This window comes from Lepidothrix coronata, unplaced genomic scaffold, assembly GCF_001604755.1.
Source record: "Lepidothrix coronata isolate B3197 unplaced genomic scaffold, Lepidothrix_coronata-1.0 Scaffold212, whole genome shotgun sequence".
NCBI lineage: Eukaryota > Metazoa > Chordata > Aves > Passeriformes > Pipridae > Lepidothrix > Lepidothrix coronata.
The window spans coordinates 61617-80083 of NW_016690392.1; the positions used below are offsets into that span (position 1 = coordinate 61617).

At 48.1% G+C, this 18467-nt stretch overlaps 1 protein-coding gene across 1 annotated transcript in view; it reads left to right on the forward strand.

The window, feature by feature from the left end:
- COL20A1 (collagen type XX alpha 1 chain) overlaps nucleotides 1-18467 on the forward strand; it is a 51262-nt gene that overhangs the window by 540 nt on the left and 32255 nt on the right. The window contains exons 2-15 of the mRNA XM_017833160.1: nucleotides 3182-3266; nucleotides 5688-5798; nucleotides 7467-7610; nucleotides 7843-8001; nucleotides 8912-9112; nucleotides 10346-10501; nucleotides 11458-11577; nucleotides 11742-11906; nucleotides 13119-13283; nucleotides 14574-14746; nucleotides 15350-15479; nucleotides 15974-16119; nucleotides 17723-17846; nucleotides 18320-18459. Of these exons, the coding sequence (XP_017688649.1) occupies nucleotides 3194-3266; nucleotides 5688-5798; nucleotides 7467-7610; nucleotides 7843-8001; nucleotides 8912-9112; nucleotides 10346-10501; nucleotides 11458-11577; nucleotides 11742-11906; nucleotides 13119-13283; nucleotides 14574-14746; nucleotides 15350-15479; nucleotides 15974-16119; nucleotides 17723-17846; nucleotides 18320-18459 (2007 nt within the window). The 5' untranslated portion in view covers nucleotides 3182-3193. The remainder of the gene's footprint in view (nucleotides 1-3181; nucleotides 3267-5687; nucleotides 5799-7466; nucleotides 7611-7842; nucleotides 8002-8911; nucleotides 9113-10345; nucleotides 10502-11457; nucleotides 11578-11741; nucleotides 11907-13118; nucleotides 13284-14573; nucleotides 14747-15349; nucleotides 15480-15973; nucleotides 16120-17722; nucleotides 17847-18319; nucleotides 18460-18467) is intronic.

The following is an 18467-nucleotide window of genomic DNA, read 5'->3' on the forward strand; positions in this document are numbered from 1 at the left end:
TGAGTGGGTCGGTATCAAGTTGAAGTTACTCAGCCTGATGAGCTGGGAGCGTTGCAAAAGTTCAGCCTAGAAATGGAACTTATTCCTGGCTTTTTGAGGCTGGTGCTGGGATAATTGAGACTTTTTGTTGATTAGTGGAACTGAAATACAGGAACTTTCCAGGAGAGAACAGAAAGGGGTTGATGAATGTGTTTTTTTTAGTCTGGTTTAGGTCCTCCTACCGGCAAAGCACTCAGGGAATGTGGGACAGATTTATTCCCTGCAGTTGGCTGCCTGCAGGGCTGTCCCCAGCGCTGCTCGTGTGTCCGGCAGTGAGTGGGACACGAGGTGACATTGCTTCTGCCAGCACTTCTGTGCAGAGACAGTGATGACCTCTGGGATGAGAAAACATCCCCAAACTGTGGCTGTGGAGAGCAGAAATTATTCACAGTGCCCCCAGATCCTCACCTTTAGTTGTGCTGCTTTAAATAAGTGGCAGGATTTTTTTTTGCACAGATCTTTTTTTTCTTTAAATAAAGTGAGTACTTATAAAATTTCCTGTACAAATAAGGGGATCTCTGGCCGCATTAACCTCCAAATCCCCTCTGAGCTCACAGCTGGGGCAAGTGGAAAGTGGTGTGTCCCACACACACACCTATTTTCCAGGCCCTGGAAATACTGACCACATGCTCCATGTGTTGCTGTCTCCAAATTCCTTCCCTGAGGGTAAGTAACAGGAGAGAGGCTCCCTGCCTGCCAGCAGGCTGGTGTCACTGTGGTCCCCTGAGTCCCAGGGTCCACAGCTCAGCCTGGCTGGATGCTGGCACCAGTGATGGCAGAAATGGATAGGGAGGGACCACAGAGCCCTGGAGTGGGGGCTTGGGATCTGGCAGGTGACCTGTGGAGAGGAAGCTCTGCAGGGAGGGTAGGAGAGAGCTCCTCCAGCTGTGTGTCTTCCACCATTTCAAACAGGTGCATTTGTTATTTGTGATTTAAAGGGAGGAAAATGAATGTTGGAGAAGAGGCTGAATAGTGATGGATTTGCCTCTGATTTTTTTGCTCTTCACTTTAGTTACAGTAAAGATCCACACCCTGAGGACAAACTGTATCCAGCCTGGGTTAATCCCTGGTTTACTGTGAGTGTAGTGAGGCCCTGGCACAGGTTGTCCAGAGAAGTTGTGGCTGCCCCAGCTCTGGAAGTGTCCAAGGCCAGGTTGGACAGGGCTTGGAGCAACCTGGGATAGTGGAAGGTGTCCCTGCTGCTGGAACAAGATGAACTTTAAGGTCCCTTCCGGGACCATTCTGTGATTATATGATAATATTTAACTCGTCTTTGCCATCAGGTGGAAGCTCAAGCCTTCAGGGCAAACAGAGCCTGCAATAAACCCAGATCAGTGCAGGCTGGAGGAGCCCATGGGCTTATTTTTCTGGTCTTCAGATTCCATGTAACTCTGGTTAACATGAAAAGATAATACACAATCCAGTAGTTTTGCCAGAGTTTGGCATCTCATTTGCCAGCAGAGCCGCGGGGAATTTGCAAGGCAATCAAAGGCAGTTTGGTGGCATTGCAAAAGGGCACAAATGAACTTTTAATTCAGGGATTTTTTTAAAAAGAATGCCTGCTTCTTGCTGCTGTTTGGCACATGCATCTCTGAAGCCAGGGCAGGCTTTGTTTTTCTGGAGCTGATAGTCAGAATCCCAAACCCCCCCGTAAAATGTTTGCTGTTTTTTATAAGCAATGACCTCATTAGCTGGAAAAATAAAGCAAGTGTTTCCCATGGCTAAAGGCTTTGGTTACACTGCAGTTGTTCCATATAACCTGATCTTCAATCAAAAAAAAAAAATAATCACAGGCAGAGCAGGGCGGTTAACAACTCCCTGTTATAACTTGCATATTTTTCCACTCATTCTTCCAGCAATTTAGAACTGATTTAAACCCCAGGAGATCATGGCTGGGTCACTCACGTGTGTATTTATTTTTCCTTGAAACTGCTACAACATTGATGTGTTTGAGGGGAAATAGACATTTGCCAGGAGCCTTTAAATACCTGTCCATCAAAACGAATAGAAGTGAAATGTCACTGCAGACGGCAGTGGAGGAAGTGGGTGCCTGGTCTGCCAAAAGCAATAAGGCTGAAATGTGGAGCACAGAAATGACAGATGCCAATGATGCACTGCTAAAGGCCAACAATGTGTGTTTAAGACCTGGTTTATTGAGATCAAGACGAGGGGGAGGCACTGTTTCTACCAGGGTCGTTGGATGCTGAGCTGACATTTCTGACCAAACTGAGTAACAGGGAAATCCAGGCCAGCAAAGCAGGTGCAGGTGCTCGAGGTCTGTGGTCCAGGGCTGGCTGTCCTTAGCCAGCCAGCTTTGTCTGTGCTGCAGAGGTTATTCCTGAGCCAAACTGATCCTCTGCCATGATCAGGTCTGTAACTGCCTCTGCTTTCAGCCTGTTCAGGTGAACAAGTTAAAGCAAGACTATCCCATCCAGTCCCAAATGTAACTCCTTGGGAACTCCACTGTGAGATAAGAAGCAAACCTCTTCTTTGTAAACTGTTGACATACAATCTCCATTCAGTCTGTGGACCCCTCCTGCTGCAGAAGTGCTTTATCCCAGCCACTGAGGTGTGAGGAGCTTGGCTGACAGTGAGTGCTCCTCTAATAGCTTTTCCCCTTATGATCAGTGCCTGTATGGCAGGGACATGAGAAAGGTGCTGTCTGTATACCTGTAATGATTTTGGTCATGATAATCACAATTAATTACTTCTGTACAATTTAAAACAGAGGTTGCTCTGGAATCTGTCTGTCCAATCATTTGCCAGTGTTGCTAATTTCCATGATCAGAGTAGAACCCAGCACTTACAGTGCCACTGTTGAGATCAGAACAGTTCCCAGCTCCAGGACCAAGCAGGGTGAGAGGAGTGCTCGGGAAAAGCCTGCTCCCCATCAGGTTTATAAACACAGTTAGGTTCAAGGCAATGAACAGCTATACTGGAGACACCAAGAAGATAAAATAATACATAGGAATTGCAGGAAGATTCACGTGTGATTTTCCATCCACCCTTTCAGTGCCGTCAGTGATGCCCAGAGCTGCAGATCTCAGCTTGTGGTGCCTTAACTGAGGACTGCAAAAAACTGCATTTTGATATGGTGAAATATAACTTTTACTTCTCCTTCCTGATATCTGCCCTCTTGTAGGTCCTGGTCATCATGCTGATTCACACTTGGTTCTTTTTTGCCTGCCTGCCTGTGCTGAGCCATGTCTGGGGACGAGTGGGCCAAGGTAAGGAGCCTGCCTGCCCTTGCCCCTAAGTTTTTTCTGTCCCCTGGGATAGCCCAGCCCTTGCCCAAGCCCTGGGCATTGGCAGTGGCACCACTGCAAGGGACATTCCCAAGGACATGCAGGATTTTGGGGGCTTGCTGTGCTCTGGTGTCTGCTGGTGAAGCTCCAAACCTGTTTCCACGCTTGAAGAGCAATGAGAGATCAAGGGGCCCATCTGGGGAGAGCACCTCGATCCCTCCCCACCCTGCAGAGCCTGTCCCCAGCACTGGCAGCAGTTCAACGTGCCACTCCCTCCCACCAGGGATGCATTTCAGCCTGTGCAAGCAATGAAGGGGCTTATGTGATCTGCAGATGGAGCTTGAGATACAGGAAGGAAAAGGGGGGTGCCTCTCTCAGTCACTGCCTCTCTCCTGGTGCTTTGGATGTGTATGGTGACATGTGATGCAACATCTGGATAAGAAAACACCAGTTGCCTTCCTACTGCAACACATTTTGCTCAGCTAGTGCCACAAGTGACCAGAACATACCTATAGCACCTCACCACTGCCCTTCTGATGTGGAAGAACCACCTTTACATTATATTTGAACCCTGTGTGGAATTGGTGACCACAAATGTTTCTAGGGAGGTGATGGCACTGCAGAGTTGGGACAGATGTGTCTCTGTGTTGTGTTATCTTCCAGACCAGGCTCTGCAGTTAAGCCTGGGCTTAACTCCCTGTCAGCTGGAGAGCAAGGTTACAGCATCAAATGGTGCACATCCAACACAGGGCAGGGAAACAGTGAAGCTTTCATGGCACTGGGGATCATTTGCATCCAGCACATAATGGTGCTTTAGAGGATGCTGTCCTTTCTGGTCTGCCTGGGGAAATTCTTGTCTTTTTAGCTTCTGGGCTCCTAGAGTGATGGCCAAGGAGCTGGACCACACTTGGCCAAAAGCAGACAGCTCCATGTTTAATCTAACTGTGAATTCCCCTCATTGTTCCATGATCTTTTACCATTTCCCTTAGGCACGATTCTGGGATTTGCTTTTTTCCCCTCACCCCTCTTTCCGAAGTTTTCTTTCTTCCCCTTCAGATTTGCCTGGGGTGAGATGTGAATCTGAGCTTTGTTTCCCAAAATAGTTATCTGCTTGTTGGGCAGCCTGCAGGAAGCCTCTGAGAGGAAAGGTTAAGGCACAGATGTGGGGCTGAGACAAGCAAGTCCTCACTGCAGGCTCTCACTGCTTTCCTGGGCAGTGACTTCACAGCAGGGATGTCAGGAGGTGTCTGGACATCATTCAAAGCGAGACTGGGGACTTGAGGAGTCCTGAGTAACAGTTTGGCAGCACTGAGTTGACTCTCCAGGTCACCCTAAGCTTATTTTTTTATGAGTAATGGTAAAGAGGCTGGTAACAGCTGCAAATGATGTGGGAGGGCACTTGAGTGCAGATGCTTATAGTGTGTTCACTCACTGCAAATTAGGGCATCCTGCTGGAAAGGCAGCTCTGGGCACAGTGTCAGAAGGAGGGGAGAGAAATCTGCTGAGTTGCCATCTTACATCCAGCCGAGTGAAAAAGTTTCATATGGTGGCATTTGTCCGACAGGAATCATTGATTCAAAGAGTGATACATGAGCTCAGACATCTAGCTGGGGTTTAACAGATAACTGTGAAATCTGGAGATGATAAGGCAATGTGCTCTTTCTTCTTTTTGCCTCCTTGTCTGCTACTATTTTTTTCCTTGGGATTTGTCATTTGGTTTGCAGCTCCCTGCAGCAAACTGATACAAGCTGGTGCCTATGAGTTATGGTCCTGCCAGGAGCTGTTATTTACACTTTATCAGGTTTTCTTTCTTTTCTTTCTTTTTTCTTTTTTTTTTTTTTTTCCTTCTTTCCAAACCCTGCTGGTCCTTGGCGCTGCTGCTTAAATGATCTCTCTGCAGAAGCATGGGATCCATCACCTTGGGAATTTCTGTATTTCTCAGCAGCCCAAGCCCCTTGAAGAGCCTCACTGAGCCCCCTTATCTGTTTCCTCCCCTCCCATTTCAGATGTTTGCACTGAACACACTTGCTGAAACAAAACACTTTGCAGGAAAGCTCCTGGGGGAGTCCTCCAAGGTTTGAGTGGTGCAGAGAAAGCCCCTACCTCTGTGGGGGGCTGTTTTTCCTGTTTACAGAGGTATAAAATGAGGACTCATTTGAGCACCTGAGAAACTGCTTTTTGCATGGGTGGAGGATACAGGTCTGCAGAGGTGCAGGGGAACTGCAGGAGTTGCTGTGCAGCCTCAGGGGATAGTGAGGACTTGGGTGGGATGGTGGAGGCTTCCTTTGCACTGCTGCTGTTCCCGGGTCCTTAGAGGAGAGAGCACATGTGGTGTTTTGTGGGTGCATACACAGAGGGAGGAATTGCATCCGTACCAGCACGGACACGTCTCCTCCTCCCCAGGGTCAGGCCGGCTGAAGCTCACTGTCCTCTCGGAAGACAGGCTCCAGATGAAGTGGAAAGAGACTGAAGGGAACATCAGTGGCTACAAAGTTCGGGTAAAGCCCATGGCAGGTATGAGCTGAGACACTGGACATCAGCAGAGATCTGTGTATGAATGAGGGACTGATATCCACGTTTTTTTTCTGGTGGACAACAGGACCTAAGTAGGAGCATTATTTAGACCTTAAGGTGATAGAAAGAAGTCAGAGGGAATTGTCCACAGCTTGTTCTAGTTCCAAGTGTTGATTACCTACATCAAAACTTTTCTCTGGGCTGTACCTGTAGTACAGACAAGAAGTCTTTCTTCGTGGCCACCATGGGAGCAGTCCATAGTCCCTCTGCCACTCATTCACAAGAGAGAGATGAAATTCAGCTCTCTTCACCCTGGGGGGAAGGATTAGCCAGAAAGTGCTGTTCTTTGGGACTGTGTGATAAAAAAGATGAGGAAAGGTTCATTGCCTGATTCTTCTGTGAGAGTTCCCAACTCTGCCACCACTTGCTCAGACACGGGATGGGAAGTCTTTGACCCTGTATGTGTGGGGAGGCTCATCCCCTGGCTCCCTACCCCTACTCCATGATTCCAGATGCTGAAACTGGTGGTGTTGGAAGGACAGGACATCCCTCAGCAGAGAGCAATGGTTGGAGGCAACCTTAGTCCTGGCTGGCATCTGGTTTCCTGTTGCTGAGGCTTTCCCAGCGAGCTGGAGAAGGGAGCTGCCAGGCAGGATTGCGGCACAGCTCCTGTGATCATCCACCCGCTTTTAGCTCAGCCCCCACCTGTTTCCCAAGCTGGAGCAGGAGGTTTCTCATTCCTTCCCTGTTCCTCCCCACAGCCTCAGCTCAGCAGAGAACATCCTGGGAATGCAGAGCATCCTGGGAATGCAGGGAATCCCCACTGGCTCTCCCAGCACATGCCTGAGGCTTTCCCTCTTTGGCTGGGGAGTCTCCAGCCCTAGGCACAAGCACAGGGGTGTCGGGGTCAGAAACACATCCATCTCCATAATTTAAAATTTGTAGACTTCTCCCAGTCAGAGGGGTTTAGGGAGCTGGTGTGACCCTCTCTGTTTTGTGCAGCAAAGAGCCTGTGGAGCAGCAATTGCTGCCTTGGTCCATCTGCTCACTGCCCTGCCAACACAGAAACACCCCAGTTCTTGGGTGGCCAAGGCATCACAGTCCCAGGACAGGTTCCAACAGCGTGGGACATCACTGTGGAGGGGTCTGGAGGCAGTGCCAGCCCCAGAAATGAGCTGTCTCCAGCAGAGAGCAGCTGCCCTTAGAGAGTTGGGGCAAAGATAGCACAGTGAGAGTGTCTTGGATAAGTAAGATGAGTCCCAAGTGCCAGAATGACCTCCAGAGACACCAAGTCACTTCCTCATTTTGTCACATATGACCTCAATCAGCTGGATGTTTTCATAAGTAGGAGCCAGTTTTTACCCTCTCAAGACCAGCTTTTCACTCAAATACTCCTTGGGAAGTTGGCCAGAGTTGCAGTAATACTGCATGGGAACTGGTTTTCCATTTTGGGCACGTATAAGGGATTTAAAAAACCCCACCTAAATCTTCTCAACTCTACAGAGAGAAAAAGAGTAAAAATCAGAGATCCTCAAAATTTAAGGAATAAATAAGAGTTGACTGCAGTCCCTAGGCAGAACATTCCCTGCATTTCAGCGATGCTTTCACTACTGTCAGCTTAAATTTAAGCTCCAACAGGCTCTCAACTGTGGCTTCATCCCACCTCAGGGGACTCAGAGCAAGAAGTCATGCTGAAAACCAAGACTCCCAAAGCCACAGTGGGAGGGCTGAGCCCTACCAAGGAATACACACTGCAGGTCTACGTGCTCAACAGCTCCCAGGAAGCCCTGTTTGCCAAGAGGAAATTTGTGAGTAAGTGGAGAGGGCTACATTTTACCATTCAGAGAGCTCCTGAGGCTCTTGGGGATGTGGTTGCTCTGAGCTCATCCTCTGGCATATTCCCTGTAGACTGTATGGCAATCACAAAGCTCTTTTGGTTGGAAGGTTAGAAAGGGAGATGGTGAAGACCCAGGGGATGAGGGATGGACTGTGAATCACAGACTTGTCCAGACAGACCCTTTCTCTGTTTTTGGTCTTTCCACAGTAGAGGAACTCAAAAATGCATCCCAGACCAGAAGTAACAGAAGAAATGCAGGAGCTGCATCAGGAAAGAATCTCACCTCTTTGGGCAGCTCAGCAGCTGAGGACAGTGGGGTGGCAGAGGCCACTCCACCACCCCTGAACACTGTCTTGACGCAGACAGGTGGGTGCTCTGACCATCCTGGAGTCACACTGGATTGATTTTGAGTCACGGCCTGTGCCCTGCTGCCATGGCTGGAGCATTGAGCTCAGATGTCCCTAAAATCAATCCCACCCTCTCCCTGCTTTACCTACTGCATCAGAGACATTCATTAGTGAGACATGCTAGCCCAGTCCCTTGTGTACAATTCTCAGCTACAGAAACACAGTAAACAACCCATAAATATTTGTCCCTCACACCAGCCAAGCTAAAAAAGCACATCCTGGGGCTGACAGGTATCCAAATTCAGCAGATGGAGACATATCCTTGGGAGTAGATCCTTTGAGAACAAGCTGCTGGGGCTAATGGTGCTGGTTTCCCTAGGCTCTGTGTCCCAAGGCTGGCTGCAAGTGGTCTACAAGAAGGATTTCCTCAACCTGCTATGGCTGAGGACTGTATATAACCACAGAGAGTCTCATGTATCTGGCAACAAGGTTTGCATGAGCTTGAAAAGCAATTACATGTGTTGATGGAAGAAAGATCCAGCAGGGCCTGTATCTAAAAAGACTTGCACTAGCTCAGGGTGCAAGTCACATATTGCTGAGCTCTGTAGAGGCATTGGGTATGAGGTGCCATGGTATGTTTTCCCTGATTTATATTTACATTCATAATTTTTCGTCACCAAAGATAATGGAAAGGGCAAACTTCTGATGTGATCCATTATTAACTCATGAGCCCACATGCAGCCCTCTCAGAGAGGCAAGATTGAACATGGTCTCTATTTAGCTACCTATTTGCATAAGCCTGTAGGATTTTTACCCTCCCTGAGCCCCCTGCACCTGTGTCAAATGTGGTTTAAATCAGTGGAAGAGTGGGGCAGTTGGTTGGGGATAACACAATTAAGGACAATGGGATTTTTCTCTCTGGAGCACAGCAAAGGACAGAGCTGAAAAGAAAAGGCAGAAGGGGATTCAGCCAAAGGGCTCAGGAGAAACCACAAGACACCAGCCCAGCGTGGAGGCCGGAGTGACAGAAGCAACATCAGTAACCCCAAAATCGTCCCCGCGCACTCCTGTGAACTCAGAGCGAGAGTCCCTGGGAAAGGAAAAACCCACAAAGGATTCATCGAGGCGAGGTGAGAGGGGTTTCAAACATGTCTTGCTCCTTCTTCCCTGCTGTTTTCCCTAACGCTCGTTGAATACAAGCTTTCTATCCCACTCTCTACCCACAAGATTTTGAAGAGTACAGTCCTGCTGATGGTGCTTCCAACTACTAGGTCATGCTTTGGGAGATGTCAGGGCTCACTGGAGAAACTGGAGTTCTGTATAACAACTTGGACTTTAAGGAAAGCAGGAGTTGGGCCAAAAATTCCTTCCAGATGATTTAATTTATTGACTTTTATTGATTTGGCATTATTCTCTCTTCATGTTGTCATCTCCCCCTGCTTCTGGCAGATTCATGTAAGCATTCATATTCTTCAGCAGAGCATCCCCAGTCACAGACCTTTCCAAGCCTTCAGAAGGGGAGGAGCACATCAGGGATTTCCTTATCCAACCTGCTCCTCCTTCTGGACTTGTTCCTCATGTTTCACAGATAACTGATCCAGGATGATCCCCCAGATTCAGCTGAGACTGTGATGGCTCGCAGCTCTGTTGGAATGGGATGGGCCAGAGCATCCTCTTTTGGTCCCTTTAGACCAGCAGGAATCCACATCTGTGAAATGAGATAAGAGAGGAACCTCTTTAGAGCCTGTTGAATCTTGATGGGGTCATCTCTTTCCCTCCACAAAAGATGGAGAATTCCCCATTGGAGAAATATTCAAGGAAGATGCATTCAATCAGCAACATGCCCTATCTTATCCCCCGTTAAGCTGCAGGCCTGGGGTGGAGAGAAAGGCAGGGCTGGACTATCTGTGATGCCAGCAGGTTTTTACGGAGAGATTGGACTTAATATAAACCCACGAAATAATTATAGCCCACAGGGGATCTCGTGATGGAATGGAATTAAAAAATCACCTGCAATTCTTGGAGACTTAGGCTAGATAAAAGGGAAGCACTGGGCTGGGGCTGAGATGGAATGGAGCTGACAGCTTGCAGAGAGCAGTGCCTGGGTTAGCACAGGCTTCCTGACAGCTTTAACCCATTCTTTGCAGAAGTGCAGCTGTGCACCATGCAATTCCTCTGTACTGAGACGGGTTATCCTTGGATCTGTGGTTTTCACAAGATGCTGAGATGTGTCAGACTGGCAGATGGTCCAATCCACCATCCAGACAAAGCCTTGCACAGCAGATTCACTCTTTCTCTTAAAACTGAAGCAGTTTTTCCTCCTGACAATTGCTTCCCTCAATATCAAACCTTTCCCCCCTCAGGTTCCCAGTTCCAGTGTGACACACCTGCAATGACTGATATTGTCCTGCTTGTGGATGGATCCTGGAGCATCGGGCGCAACAATTTCAAGCTCATTAAGGAGTTTCTGAGCAATTTGATTTCCCCATTCAGTATCGCCCAAGACAAGATAAGAGTAGGTAGGACACACTCCTGTTTCCTGACCTTAGGATGTCTGTGTTTGAAGGGGCCTTGGTTTCTTATTCCTGTGGTTATGTGCTTCTCTGAGGAGGTTTTTTCCTTTAGGACAGGGTCCTAAAGCTGCTCTTGAAAGCTTTTCCTATCTGGTAGCAAGCTCTGGCCTCTAGTGGTGGTCAAAAATAGCTGCACAGTGAACAGAAGTGATGACTTTGGGCAGCACCAGGTTGGGTGGTGATGCTGAGATACTTTTGGGATTTGCTGCCTACAACAGCTGCCACAACACTGGATACAGTGGCACTGCTGCTCTGGGGCTGCTGTGAATTCAGCTAGGAATGGTGCTGCTTCCAGCTCTGAGTGATACTGACAGTCAGGAGGTACATGAAACAGGACTGTGTAAATCCTTCTCACCCCTTGCAGCTGCCTAGTTTGACCCCAATTAACTTTGAGACCTTAACAAACACTCCTGATCATCACAACAGGGGTAAGTACCCCTGTACCACGTGGGGTTTGAGGCACAGCTTTGCTGCCTGCATGACAAGGACTGCAGAATCATAGAATATCCTGAGTTGGAAGGGACACACAAGGATTATCAAGTCCAAGTCCTGACCCTGCAGAAGAATCCCAACATGTGCATGAGAGCATTTTCCAACACTTCTTGAGCTCTGACAAGCTTAGTGCCATGACTACCTCCCTGGGGATCCTGATGCAGTGCCTGACCACCCTCTGTGTGAAGAACCTTTTCCTAATATCCAGTCTAAACCTCCCCTGACACAGCTCCATGCCATTTCCTCAGAACCATGCAGAGAAACGGAGTTAGAAACCCAACCTGCTCACCCCCACTCCCTTTCATCACTTTGTGCCACCTCCCCTGTCCAGGCTGACATTCCCTCCCCAGAGTGAGGCTCCTGCAGCTCATCGTGGCTGCCACAATGCTGACAGCTCTTGTCTTCCCCAGGGCTGTCCCAGTACAGCAGCGACCCCCGCACAGAGTGGGATCTGAGTGCCTACTCCACCAGGGAACAGCTGCTGGAGGCCGTCAGGAATTTGCGGTACAAGGGTGGCAACACCTTCACAGGTAATTCCATCTCCCGGGTCTCTGCTGAGCAGTCTGTGCGGGGGAAGCTGTTCCCACAGGACCGTGTGCTCTGTGGGGACCAAGGCCATTGTGGAGCAGAGAAAAGAGTAAAGGGGGGCTGCCTGGGAGGCTGTAGCACAACATCCAGCTCTGCTCCTCCCCAGGTCTGGCACTGACCCACGTCCTGGAGCAGAATCTGAAACCAGACGCTGGTGCCCGGCTGGAGGCTGAGAAGCTGGTAATACTGCTGACTGATGGAAAATCCCAGGATGATGCCAACCTGGCTGCTCAGACCTTGAAGAACCTGGGCATAGAGATATTTGCCATTGGTAAGATCACAGCCATCAGTAAGGACAAAGTCAACCTACTTTTGGTCATCTTCAAATTGAAGATGATGTTCCCTCAACTTTGATAGGAGCATCCTGAGGCTGTAAAACTAAGCTAGTGGGTAAGACCTAATTACATTGTGGCTAAGATGAAAATTAACTCATTTATTCAGCACAGGCATTGTCTTCAAAGGGTATTTTTTTTTGTTTAGAGAAAGCATTCACATGAGAGATTTCACACCTCCCATCTAAAGACCTTTGGGAGCCCCAGGGACCTGTGCAATAAAAACAATATTCTCAGCTGTGGAATTAGGTCAGAGAATATTGTATTGGGGATGGCAGAAGACCTCCAGTATAATTACTGCCTCTCACAACTTCCCACTTCTCTGAACAATAACGTTATCTGCTCTTCACTGTCCAGCCGCAATAATGAGACACAAAATGGCCTTGAGCAACTCTGTCCTTGATGACTACACAAGTCTGCTAGAGACTAATACATGAGCAATAAAGTTACACAGAAAACTCTCCTAAAGAAGAAGGGCAAAGCTGTTAGGGTAAAGGTCTTGGACTTGAGAAATCAGGCTGGATCCTGGTTTGGCAATGTTACTGCTTGGACAATATTAAGGAACTTCGAATGTAGCACTGGGAAGCAAAATGAGTTGCACTGTGGAGCTTGGTTTGCAGAGGGTTAATCTGGATGAGGAATAGAAGGAAATGGATGGAGGATGCTCTGTGATGGAGAAGTTCTGTTATATAAGCAGGCTCCTTTTTACTCATCCCTGACTCTTGAAATACAATGTGATGCTCGGATGAACAACAGACTCTCTGTGGGGAGTGCTGGCACCTCATAAATATCAAATTGTTGTTTATTCATTCAGTGCTTTGCCCATTTATGCCAACTGCCTCTCAGATTGAAAAATATCTGCCTTCCTGGGAGCACAGCCTGCAAGTGATGAGGAGGCAGGAAAACAGAAGGAGGATTCACTAGACCGTCTCCAGGCCCTAAAGACAATCTGAACTCATAGCGTTGAAAGCTCTTCCCAGGCTGGACTGAGGTGGTTGCTGCAGGAAAGCCCAGGGCCACTCAGACACCACCCCTCCACTGGAATGACTGGGAGGCTCTGCTTGGAGAGAGGGGTGATGGTGAACCCATCTCTGGGGGGTCCATCTGCTCATCTCTGGGGAGTCTCAGCCTGGTTCTCTCCCTGGTTGCAGGGGTGAAGAACGCGGACGAGGCAGAGCTGAAGCAAGTGGCCTCGGAGCCGCTGGAGCTCACCGTGTACAACGTGCTGGACTTCCCACTGCTGAGCTCGCTGGTTGGCAAACTCACCCGGGTCCTGTGCACCAGGATCAAAGAGAAGAGCAACAAGGAAACCGCAGGTGAAGTGAAACCTCCTCAGTGAGGGCTGACCCTCCCTCTGCTCACCGTCCATCTTCCTTTGCAGTCAGGGTTGACCCTTTCTCATACCTTTCCCTCCATGAGATCTATCACCCATCATCACCACCTGACTCTTCTCCTTCAGTGCTGATCTCCTTGCTCAGCCCTCTTGCTGCCACATCAATTTCTCTTGTGATTGTTTTCTTCTACAAGACCCTCCAGATGCAGTCCTCCCACCCTTACTCTGCTGCAGAACACCTGCTGCCTCTAACATTTCACAGAATTCATCACCTGGAGATGTTTCCATTTTGATACTCTTGGTTTAGGAATCTGCTTTTGGCCAGTGAGCCAATGCAGGCAATGTCCATTCCTACCAGGGGTTTGGACAGCTCTTGGTGGATATAATCACCTAATGACAATAATTGCCATTACAGGGAAAGGAAGGCTTCTTTTCCCTCTTCCTTTATTATATGGTGTGATAAATGTGTTTTAATCATCCCCTTTTCTGAGTTTCTTCCAACCAAGAGGAGGCAGAAAAAGCAAAAACACTAATGTGAGAATATATTAGGGAAAGTGTACAGAGTAAATGGGGAGATGGGATGAGGAGCTGACAAAACACCTAAACACTTCCTTCTTTTCTCCACGAGACTTTAAGTGGTGGACCTCCAAGGCATTTTCAAATTAAAATCAAGCAGCCTATTTCTTTCCTTTACTGGCAAACAACTTGTATGAAGAACCACTCCAGATATTAGGTTAGATTCTCAGGAGAAATATCCTCTATGTATTTCCATCTCCTTCTCCTCTAAGACTGGCCTAAGGAGAATGGGAAAGTCAAACTTTCAAGCACGCTTTTATTTTAATTGATTCATCCTCATTAATTTGTATTTGTTTGAAGTAAATACACGTTTTTCAAAGGTGACGATTAGGCCGAAGAAAAATGGGCTTCTCAAAAAAGAAACCAAAATAATTTTTGCTTGTTCATTTTGATAAATTTTTGTGATTGAGGGAAAGGTGGGTCATCTTTTGGATACATGTAAAAACGCAGGCTCGTGTTGAAAAAATATTCCCAGCACCCAGCAAAATACACAGCCTGTTCTCTACGGAGTATTTATGTTCTCTGTACACCCAGTTTTAAAATATTTATTTCAGAGCAGTTTGGAACAGCTTCTGTACTCTATAGGGAAGGAGGTTGTAAGTTGATTTGAAAAATGTCACTCATATTTATGAGCTGGAAAGTACGTTTGGCATGAGAAGTCTGACTATAAGAAAGTAACTGTGTTTCTGATTCCTAGGCAGCACTGTGAAAGATTTCCCTGTGAACACAGGTCCCCAGCTGAGCCCAACTGACCTGAAAATATCAGCTGTGACCTCCAAGAGCATGAACTTGACCTGGAATCCTCCTCTGAGACCACCAAAGAAATACCGGGTTGTGTATTATCCATCCAAGGGTGGTACCCCCAGAGAGGTGAGAGACCTTCCTCTGGACATCTGAGACTGCCACGACTTCCAGATGGTGGCTGGGAATTTAGGTAGACTTGGGTGGACAAAAAGAAGGTGGAGAATTCTTGTGGGACGTCAGTTAATTAAATGCACACTGAGTGTAAATATGATGAGGTAATAGGGAGACAAGACAGAAGAGGGAGCAGGATAAATATCAACTTGCTAGGAATAGTGTGAGCCTTGCTGACACTGATCTCTTATCCCCTCCCTAAGGCATGTTTTGACTCAAAGAGGACACTCAAGTACAGAGAGCTGTCCGATGATGCTCATCTGTGATGGATACGACTCAGAAAGGCAAATCCAAATTGTTGATGGATTTCCACTGATTTCAGTGAGAGCACAATTAGAATCTGGTGCTTGGTGTTTGCATAGATCCCAGGTGGGGAACAGGAATCCTTACTTCCTCTTGCCTCCCTATTTTGGGGAGATGCTAGCTTGCATAAAGTTCAGAGGGCGACAGAGCCGCCACAGAGAAGCCACGCTTGCTAGGGATGGCCAGTTCAGCCACTCTGCTGCCGGAGAGCATCTGGCACCTCCCTGTGTTGACAGCCCTCCCCTGTGCTTCCAGGTGGTTTTGGATGGAGCAGTCTCCTCTTTGCGGCTTTCCAACCTGACCTCTCACACCGAGTACCTGGTGTCGGTGCTCCCTGTTTACGACACAGTTGTTGGGGATGGGCTGAGAGGCGTCACCTCCACATGTAGGTCGTGAGTAGAGGGAATTATGCTGATGCATGAAAGGTGAACAAAGCTCACTCTTAGGCCACCTCAGGCTGGAGCCTGATGTTGTGTATTTCCCCCTTCCTCAAATTCAGTCTCTCTACAGCTCTCTGTCCGTGGAGGTGTTCAGAACTCCACTGGACAAGATCCTGAGTAAGCTGCTCTTTGACCAACAGATTGGACCACAGACCTTCAGGGGTCCTTCCCTCCTATGTCATTCTGCAGAGCAGCCCACTGATGTGGCAGTAACACACCCTGCTAGGAGTATATTGCAACCCTTGCTGGGTTTTTTTCATCCTTGGTCTCTAAGTGAATTAAACCTATTCTCTGTAAAGCAACTGCTCCACTCTGTTTTAGATGAGGGTTAGGTGCCCACCAGCTTGCAGAAACCGTAGCAAAGCCAGGTCTCCTCTGGGTTTTGAGCTGTTGCAGACCTCGAACACTGAAGGACTTTCTGCCTTATTTTTCTCTTCAGTGCCTTTGTCTCCTCCTCGCTCCCTGCGCGTCTCTGAGCTGAGCCACAACAGTATCAGGCTGAGCTGGAAAGCAGCCCAGGGAGCCACACACTACCTGGTGCTCTGCTCTGCAGCCCCTGATGGAGCAGAGGACTATACAGCAGAGGTAGAGTTCGTGAGAATAACTATAATATCATCTTTTCTCTGTTTGGGCTGAGTTCAGGGCTAGTTCTAAACCTCTGTCAACTGGTATTGTGTAGTCATAGAAAAAAAAATGTATCAGAATTATTGCCAGAAACATCTTTCCTAAAAGATTGTTTTTTTTATGGTGTGTCTCAGAGTGATTTATAACTGTGAGGGTTTCACATGGGAAAATAAGGCATGGGAGGGATCTGACTGACTCATGGGGCCCTGGAAACCCACGCACTGAACTCACATCTTTGCAGCCCCAAGTGTAATTCCTGTATCCTTGAGGCTGTATATAAACGTCTTTACTGTGTTTATCTTTAAAATGTTCATTGAAAATGTGTTAGGGTGGTTTTTGCTGACATCTGGAAACAGACCTATGACACTGCACATGAATAAAACAATGCTTGATGAATGGAAAAACCTTAGAAAAATTTAAGAACTCTTTGTTGTGCATTTTAATGAGTTATCTGAAGTACCTGTAGGCTGAGGATATGAATTTGAAACAAAAAAAAAGAGTAGGAAGGAACACGTGTTGCCTTTTTGACTCAGATTCCCCCAGAATGCACAGCAATAGGGGCAATTGCAGAGTGGTTTTCAAAACAGAACAATTAATACTTATACTCTGCTTTCAGTGCATAATTCTGTGGATTTTTTTTACAAGATTCAGAACATTTGAAGCAAACCCAACATTTAAAATTGTACTTCAGCATATTGGAATATTTCCACAGTTTCCTGACCTACTCACTGCAAGAGTGCAATGCCCCAGAGCATGCAAAACCCCCATGTCTGCAAAACTAGCGTTAAAACGTTCCCAGCCTTTTATAAACTGTGCTTCAGTGTGTGCAGACTCCTAAAAGTCTCTGGGGTGGATCTCTGCAGCGAACAGGCTGCGGGAGGAGAGCTGTGACTGTGCCGTGTTAGCAGCAGATGGCAGCAGCTCGGCTGCTCTGGAGGTGCTGGCAGCAGCCAGCTCTTCTGCCAGAGCTTTCCATGTGTCTGAGAAAAGTGGGATCACATCCCTTGCATACCCCCGGTCCACCCAGAACAGCTGCAGCATTTTCATGTAAGAGACTCTGGAGGGGAAGCCACATGAGGAGCGACTGAGGTCACTTGGTTAGTTCAGCCTGGAGGAGTCTGAGGGGAGCCCTCATCGTGGTCTGCAGCTTCCTCATGAGGGAAGAGAGCACCAATCTCTGCTCTCTGGTGACCAGTGACAGGACCCAAGGCATGAAGCTGTGGCAGGAGAGGTTTAGGTTGGATATTAGGAAAAGGTGGCCGGCCCCTGGAACAGGCTTCCTAGAGAAGTGGTCACAGCCCCAAGCCTGCCAGGATTCAAGGAGCATTTGGACAACACTCTGAGGCATATGATGGGACTCTTGGGCCAGGTCTTGGATTTTGATGATCCCTGTGCCTCCCTTCCAACTCAGGATATTCTGTAATTCTAAGACCTAAGGTGGAGAAGTCCCCTTAGTGAAACCAAAGGGACCTTGCCCTGTGTTTCTGTAAGATCCTTCTCTGTTAAGTGCATTGACAGGTACCCTAGAGCTGAAGGGTGCCCCAAAACAGCTCTCTGTTGACAGGTGAAGGTGACCCAGCCCGAGGTGCTGCTGGATGGGCTGTCCCCCAGCACTGAGTACTCCGTGGCGGTGTACGCGATGCACGGGGAAGATGCGAGCGATCCCGCCAGCATCCAGGAAACCACCTGTGAGTGCTGCTGCTGCTTATTGAGTTGTTATTAAACACTTAAGGCAGGAGAGACGTGTTAAATGAGGTGCTTCCCATATTGTGCATGTGGCTTGTAAACATGCTGCCTCTTCCCTGCCTGATCTTAAGCGAATATTGGTCCCTGAGGGGATCTCTAATTACATGGTGAGCTGTGAAAAAGGAGTGATTTTCCCCTGGTTAAAAAGGACTGCAGAAAAAGTTGTTCCCTGAGGTCTCTTTTGTCTGTGAGAAAAAGGGAATTATTTGGCTGTTTCTTCACCTAAAACCCAGGTGGCTTTTCACAGCCTCCCAAACGCATGTGTGGTAGTGACATAGAGCGATTTTTTCCCTGCATGGTGAATGAGCTTCTTAGTTCAAGGTAGGATCACCTAAGAACAGTAGGAGGCAAACAGTGGCACTGCCATTGTGCAGCCTGTGAAGCCTCAGAGTGCTGTCAGTAACTGTTGTTGCAGTGGCCTTGAGTCCCCCCAGGTTCCTGAGCTTCTCCGAGCTCAGCCACGCGTCCGTTCGAGTCAGCTGGGAGGCCGCGTCTGCCGCCGTGAGAGCTCACCACGTCACCTATGCTTCTAGCAGAGGGGGCAACACTGGAGAGGTGAGTCC